This window comes from Monodon monoceros, unplaced genomic scaffold (assembly GCF_005190385.1).
Source record: "Monodon monoceros isolate NGI ecotype Baffin Bay Population unplaced genomic scaffold, NGI_Narwhal_1 Super_Scaffold_21, whole genome shotgun sequence".
Taxonomy (NCBI): Eukaryota; Metazoa; Chordata; class Mammalia; order Artiodactyla; family Monodontidae; genus Monodon; species Monodon monoceros.
This window is the reverse complement of record NW_021703778.1, coordinates 110,975,924-110,983,500: the sequence shown is the minus strand read 5'-3', so window position 1 is coordinate 110,983,500 and position 7,577 is coordinate 110,975,924. Positions and strand designations below refer to the sequence as shown.

General features: G+C 42.7%; 2 protein-coding genes across 3 annotated transcripts in view; both read left to right on the top strand.

The window, feature by feature from the left end:
* The first annotated feature begins 1,292 nt into the window (after nucleotides 1-1,292).
* On the top strand, nucleotides 1,293-2,556 carry LOC114904080. The gene has a single exon (XM_029237517.1). It carries the CDS (start codon nucleotides 1,912-1,914, stop codon nucleotides 2,521-2,523), a length of 612 nt encoding a protein of 203 aa, XP_029093350.1. The 5' UTR covers nucleotides 1,293-1,911; the 3' UTR covers nucleotides 2,524-2,556.
* BAZ1A (bromodomain adjacent to zinc finger domain 1A) overlaps nucleotides 2,048-7,577 on the top strand; it is a 94,710-nt gene continuing 89,180 nt past the window's right edge. The window contains exons 1-2 of one of the 2 annotated variants that reach the window (XM_029237516.1): nucleotides 2,048-2,561; nucleotides 3,009-3,179. In XM_029237516.1, the coding sequence (XP_029093349.1) occupies nucleotides 3,067-3,179 (113 nt within the window). In that variant the 5' untranslated portion in view covers nucleotides 2,048-2,561; nucleotides 3,009-3,066. The remainder of the gene's footprint in view (nucleotides 2,562-3,008; nucleotides 3,180-7,577) is intronic. The other variant, XM_029237515.1, reaches the window with a different exon arrangement.

Sequence of the window (7,577 nt, the reverse complement as noted above, 5' to 3'; positions counted from 1 at the left end):
TCTTTTCTACTTCTTTTTTTGTATTATATTACTCATGATCATTAGGACTCATACAATCCTTGTATTGTTTATTTGTCTTTACATCATCTCTTACCTACAAGAGTGTACATTTTTTGAGGCCAGGATACATTTATATTGTATCCCCCACATGAGCTAGTACAGTGTCTTGGCACATAAATGGAGGACAAATGTTTAACTGAATTATTAAAATTTTAAATTGTTTCTCTTTTCCTTTTTTGTGATACCCTAACTTTCATAGTTTCCTTTACAATATTTCCAATTTTTTTTACACAAAGTCCTATTTTATGACAGTATCCTTTACTTTCTGAATACGGCAATGAGCTTTTCACTCTCAAAAGTCTAGAAGTAGTAGTAAAGCAAGGAGGTGATCATGATACCAAAATATGAAATAACTAATATATTAGGTAAGTTTTTAGCAGTAAACATGTAGGATAACTTTAAGAGAAGTGTTACTTTGAGGTAGCTTAGGTATGCTATCAATTTGATCAAACATTATAAATATATAAAAACTAAACCTTTTAATATATTATTTATAATGTACTAAACACATTCTGAAATAACTATGTATAATATTGATTAAATATCATAAATTAAAATAAATCCTATGTATGTAACTCAGAGAACCGAGTTATGATGGTATTGAAATTTGAGTATGGTAGTAGGGAAATTGAGATGATAGTACTTTGAAGTAGAATAAAATGTCCATTTTAGGCTAGTATAAAAACAAGAATCCAGTTGTTTAAAAATTTGTATTTAATAAAAGTAAAATCAACATTACTATTTTTGATGGTGATTTTAACAAGATTATTTTAGCAGCTTAGCAAATAGTGAGATCTAAGAAAGATAAATACTATATAATCAGATAAAATTTCATCTATTTTTAGCTTAACAGTTAAGGTGGGATTTTGAATTGTGAGAGTGATGCTTCAATATCAGTTGAAAATTATCCATTCTCCTTGTCCCCATTTTTTGTAGGCTCTAAGTTTTTCACCTGGGAAATTACTTTCTATGAAGGGAATTCTATATTGTCACTCAGTGTACTAGTTGGAGGCCAGTTTAAAACACCAAATCTTTGCATGCATAATTTTCTGAAGAGCTTATCCAGGCTAAGGAATATACTTGCTACTCAGAGCATTTCAAAGCCTCTTTGACTTTTGCATCTGTACACTAAGGTGCATTAATTTTATTAATGATTTTTGAATCACAAAATTTTATTTTGCTAGCCACCATAGAAGTATCTTAAAAGAAGTTTAAAAATAATAACTCTTGAGATTTGGATAGATTCCTTACATTTTCTGCTCCAATGTACATATGTACTTAATTTGAAGATACAAAGATGATCCCACATTGTTTTTACAACTGAGATCATTTCATAGTATTAGTAATTAGTTACATCCTTTGTTGAAGGACTTCTTCAAACTTATTGTCTTTTAGACACATTCTTACAGGTTAATCTGCAAATAAGCAAATGTCAAGGGCAGTAGCAAAAACGCCCATTTAATACAAAGCTGGCAAACATTTGGAGTTATGTGTAGTTTCGAATATTTTTTACTTCAAAAGTCACATGTATTATATGCATTAAAATTAGTTCAACAAATGGAAATCATAGATATGGGAAAGTTGTTTTAGGGGAAATTTCACTAGTAAATTCATAATCTTTAAAATTGAGTGATTGAATTAAATACTGATCCCTTGCATAATATATTCAGCGGCGTACTCTAAATATTACTTTTTAAAGGTGTGGTTTTTAGTTTTAAATATGAGCGGGTCCTATAGGCATGATGACATTTTCTGACGTATACTTTCTTGGTCTTTTCCTCTGCTAAGACTTTGACTGAATTGTCCTAAGTATTAAAGAGCACGGTGTCAAGAAAGGTATTTTCAAGATGAATGTTTATACAAGCAAAGTATTTTTTTAGACAGGTGAATTCTAATTCTGAAAAAGAAAATTTCAAAATACTGTTCACTTCTTATTCCTCATCTCTCTTCCCATCCTTAAAATACAAGTTAAATCGTAATTGGAATCCTTTTCCCATTGTGGAACCAAGCGCTGGTGTCAGACTTGAAGACGAAGGCTTTACTTTGTTAGCTATTTGTTTGAAACCCCAGCTCTCTCCCCAGATCTTTGCGCTGATAATCGCAAACATGGAGGATGCTTCTGATTCTTCACAAGGGGTTGCTCCATTAATTAATAATGTAGCTCTCCCAGGCTCTCCTCCGTCTCTTCCTGTATCAGTGACAGGCTGTAAAAGTCATCGAGTAGCCAATAAAAAGGTAGAAGCGAGAAGTGAAAAGCTCCTCCCAACAGCTCTTCCTCCTTCTGAGCCGAAAGTAGATCAGAAACTTCCCAGGAGCTCCGAGAGGCGGGGAAGTGGCGGTGGGACGCGATCCCCCGCGAGGAGCCAGGCCGTGGCAGCGGGAGAAGCGGCGGCCGGCGGCGCGGAGGGGCCGGCGAGAAGCGACCCCCCGGGGGGACAGAGCCTCCCCTCGCCGCCTTTGTAGTTGAGAAGGTGGAGAAGTGGCAGCCGGCGTGCTTGCAGGTGAGGGGCTTGGTGTGGTCGCTCGGGAGCCGGCCGGCGCCGGCAGAGAAGTGTAGGCGAGCGGGGGAACAAAGCGGAGCGGCGCCGGGGTCCGCCCGCAGCGAGCTCCCTAGCGGCGTCGGGCCGGCCGGCTGCGCGCCGAGCACGTTCTGAGCCCCGCGGCCGCAGGGGCTGGGGGAGGGGGCCGCCGCCGCCGCTCCCGCACCGCCTGCCCGCGGCTGGGCGTTTGGCCCCATTGTGAACCGGCAGCCCGGCGTGCGGCGGTGGGGCGGCTCCGCTGGCTCAATACCCCGACCGCGACAGAAGCGACCTCAGCTCGGGTGGCAGCCGCAGCGCATCAGTCACACAAAAGGCAGTCGAGCTTCCCCCGGCGCGCCGACCGGCCCACGCCGCCGCCGCCGAGCGCTCCCCACCTTACCGGCTTTCCTTTCCCTCCAATTTTGATAGGGAAGCGGGGCCGGCGCGGGCGGCCGAGGGTCCGGGAGAGCCCGCGGGCGGACACGAGATGCCGCTGCTACACCGAAAGCCGTTTGTGAGCCAGAAGCCGCCCGCGGACTTGCGGCCCGACGAGGAAGTTTTCTACTGTAAAGTCACCAACGAGATCTTCCGCCACTACGAGTAAGGGCCGGGCCGGGCGCGGGGGGTGCGAGGGAGTGTGGGGACTCCCTCCCCAGCGTCCTTTTGTCTCTCTCCTTTTCCAAGACCCGGGTTTCTGGCGGGGCGACTGGAAAGTGACGGGTGGCCGCGGGCCCGCGTTTCTCTGGCCCCTGAGTCCGACACGGTGACTGCGCGGGGCCCCCGGGAGGCCCGACCGGCCGAGGCGCGCATGGGAAGAGCCGGCCGGGGCAGAGGAGGCTGGGGTCCCTGGCCGGCCGCGGGGACAGCTTCTAGTCGCGGCAGCCTCCCGGCCGCCGAGCGGCGGAAACTCCCCGCCTCGCCCCTCCCCGCCGCGGCCACACGCGCGCTCCGGGGCCAGTTCCGGGATCCCCGCCCGGCGGCCGAGGGGATCCCCGCTCGGGTCAGCGGCATGGAGCCGCGGTCCCCCGGTCCGGGGAGGGAATCCCTGCCCCCGGGGGCAGGAAACGGCCGGGCTGGGCATCGTTTCCTCGGTCGGGAGTGGAGCCTGACGTTGGAGCTGCCCAGGGTAGGGGCGGGGGTGGGGTGGGAGCGGAGTTGAGACTCCGGGGAGGGGGCTCCCCGGCAAGCCCGGGACGCTAGAGCCTCCGCCGGCCGCCTCTGGTCCGGTGCGGCTAGGCCTCGGAGTGTGCGAAGCGAACCGTGCGCTCTGTCACCGCCTCTTCTCGGTGACTAACTCCCGGCCCTGGGGAACTCGGCGTCTCCGCCCCCGGGAGACCGGGTGAGGAAGAAGTCGGGACTGGGCGGGGGAAAAGGAGGGGGAGAGAGCAGGGCCCTGGGCGCCCCCTTGTTTTCGGTTTTGCGTAGCCGGGAGCGCGGCGGTGGGAGTTGGGGGAGGGGGCTAAGACAAGTTCAACTCCAACCCCAGCCAGCCTCCTCTTTATCCCCCTGCGCATGGGGCCGCCAGACATGTGCCACTCGCTTTTGTTTTGACAAGAATCCGGAGCTGCTGCCTGTGTAGTTTCAACCCCTCAATTTTTAGTCCCTTGCCTGGTTTATCCCAAGAGATCCCCTTGTCCCATGCCACCAAATAACGGGGCGTTTTAGAGCTCTGTGTTTAAACAGGATCACCAAGTGAGAACCTGAATTGATCAATCACTGAAACAGCCTGATCCTCCCTTTTTCTTATGCTTTATCCTCTCCACTCAGAAGGAGTCCCTTTGTGACTTAGAAACCAAGTGTTATAGCAACCAAATAAATTGTGTGTAGGAGGCACCTTTTCTGAGTGGGGGCTTGCTGGAGGGAGGGCGTTAAGCAAACTCAGCACCTGTCTGAGAAATGACTAGTGAAGTTAGAAAGGACAGTTCCTTTGAGCTTTTATTTTAAGCAAGCCTTTTTCTTCGGCTCCACAGGAGTTACACGTAAACATGTCATATCTAGAGAAGTTTTTCAGCAGACAGTACTTTTAAATACGAGTGCACATCTTACTCTGCTCCTGTACAGACTTGTTTTGTTACTCAAATAGAGTTCAGTCTTGTAACTACTTAAGTGAATTTGGATTAAGTAACTTGACAAGGATGATGTCTTACTTTTAAAGAAGATTTAGGTTAAAATCCTTGGTAATTCTGAATTTTTTTCAAGAAGTTGTATTTAAAAGCACCAACAAGATAGGAAATGGGCTTAAATTTAAACTTTTCTTCTTTTATGTAAGCAGTCTTTTTGAGACACTCTTCTCACTTTAGAAGGGAGCATAAATATGGCCGCAAGCCTCTTTGAATTTGAACACTTTTCAGATACTTAGGTTCTTGATGATAGAGGAAGAGATTTTTGGTATTCCAAACCTACCTTCCATTAATGTTAAGGAACTGTGTCCCCTGTAGTTTTATGACATTAAAATTAAAATGTTTTAATTTTGTCCTTTGTAGTCTTATGATATTAAAATTAAAATGTTTTGTTTTAATTAAAATGTCTTTGCTCTGTGCTGAAGCGTTTGGGTTTTTGGAAATTACAAGCAGTTTAAGAGAGGTGATTGGTTTGGGAGCAAAGATATTTAATCATTTACCCTGACCAAAGCAGAACTACCGATGTTCTTAGCTATTAACGTTTATGACTTTGAATTGGCACAAAACTGGAAGAAGACTGCCATTTAATTGTGTTAAAATTTGGATTACTTTCTCTTAGATGATTACAAAGAGATCTTTCTAAAAATGCATTCATGGTGGATGGTATATGGTGGTCTGCAGATTATGGTAATCTGACCCTTGCCACAAGTCTGGAGAAACTATGAAGGAAACATCTGTTTTCACTAATTCGTTAAATCACAAATTGGTTTATGTGAATTTGTTTGAAGATTATCCTTTAAGTACATTATTTTGAATATTTTTCTTTTGTATTTGTCTGAAGATCACTATGCTCACCTATTTGTTCGGGTTTTTGATTTCTTGAATATAACTTTCTCTAATCAGTCTCAAAGAGTTTTACTACACCTCCGCACCTTTTTCACTTCCCAGCATAATGCAAAGTAACTGCCTCTAACTCTGGTTAGTACAGGTTGCCAGTGACCTTTTAATTGCTAAATAGTGTTTTGTGTGTCTTACCTGATATTATAGCCTAACACTTCCTCCTTTGTCCTTCTAGCAGCAACGGTCACCCTTCATTTTATCTAGTGTAACATCTGCAGTTATTGCATGGTAATGCAATGTATTTGTTGCATCACATTTTCTCTTTTCCTAGACTCTGAATTCTTTGAGACAGGGACTATGACAAAGATGGTTACTTGGTGATTATACAGTTCAAACTCCTTTATTTTGTTTGTTTGTTTTAACTATATGCTCTTTAATTGCTAGCTCTTGTTTGACCTGCTTTCCATAAATAAAGAAGACTCATTAAAAATAGCACATTAACTGTAGGTGAATGCATAAGCTAAAGTGCAAAAGAATGAAACTGGGCCACTGTCTTACACCATACACAAAAATTAACTCCAAATGGATTAAAGACTTGAACATAAGACCTGAAACCATAAAACTCCTAGAAGAAAACATAGGTGGTAAGCTCCTTGACATACATCTTGGCAATGATTTTTTTTTTGAATTCAACACCAAAAGCAATAAAAGCAAAAGTAAACTAGTGGGTGGGACTACGTCAAACTAAAAAGTTTCTTCACAGCAAAGGAAACCATTAACAAAATGAAAAGGCAACCTACGAAATGGAAGAAAATATTTGTAAATCTTATATCTGACAAGGGACTAATATTCAAAATATACAAAGAGCTCATATAACTCAATAGCAAAAAAACCAAAACAACTTGATTTAAAAATGGACAGAAGATCTGAACAGATATTTTTCCAGAGAAGATATTCAGAGAGCCAGCAGGTGCTCTACATCATTAATCATCAAGGAAAGGCAAATCAAAGCCATAATGAGGTATCACTTCACACATGTTAGAATGGCTGTTATCAAAAAGACTAGAAATAACAAGTATTGGGGAGGATGTGGAGAAAAACAAACCCTCATGCGCTATTGATAAGAATATAAATTGGTGCAGCCATTATGGGAAATAGTATGGGGGTTCCTCAAAAAATTACAAACAGAACTGCCATATTGATACAGCAATTCCATTTCTGGGTATTTATCCAAAGAAAATGAAAACACTAATTCGAAAAGATATATGCATCCTCATGTTCATTGCAGCATTATTTATAATAGCCAAGATATGGAAACAACCTAAGTGTCCATTGATGGATAAATGGGTGAAGAAGATGTGGTACATATACACAATGGAATATTATTCAGTCTTTAAAAAGAATGAAATCTTGCCATTTACAGCAATACCTATGGACCTCAAAGGCATTATGCTAAGTGAAATGTTGGACAGAGAAAAGCAAATACTGTATGATCTCACTTATATATGGAACCTAGGGGAAAAAATATAAGAAAAACGAAGCTCGTAGATAAAGAGAACAGAATAAAGTGCATAGTTTAATCTTTTAAAGGAGATAAAAATTTATTCTGTAATTTAGTTAGCAGACAATAATTTTGTTTAAAAAAATTTTTTTTTGTCTGTCGATGTTCAAATAAGGAGCAGTCAAGTCTGAACACCAGAAATTCTAGATTTGTGGGCTAGGAAAATGATTTGTATTACATAGTGGCTTTAATCTCCTTAATAAAATGACTTCTGTTTTTAGGCATTTAGACTCTTGGAATTGGAATGTATTTCCCATCTGTGAGTGAATCACACTTTTCATATACAATGTAGGAGTCTCTTCCACAACATCACTGACAGACCAGCTTATGTTTCAATCTGGCTGTCCAGTGAAAAGTGTTTGACTAATTTATAAAGCATCCTGTTTTCATTGTTCATCAGCTCCTCAACTTGTTAATTCAGTCCTTTCAACTGTCCTCTTTTTACAGATGAGGAGGTTGGGATTGAGGAAGGAAGAG

What these genes read in the sequence shown, in the direction of transcription:
- LOC114904080 (XM_029237517.1), top strand. Translation starts at nt 1,912, where the DNA reads ATGTTTATACAAGCAAAGTATTTTTTTAGACAGGTGAATTCTAATTCT.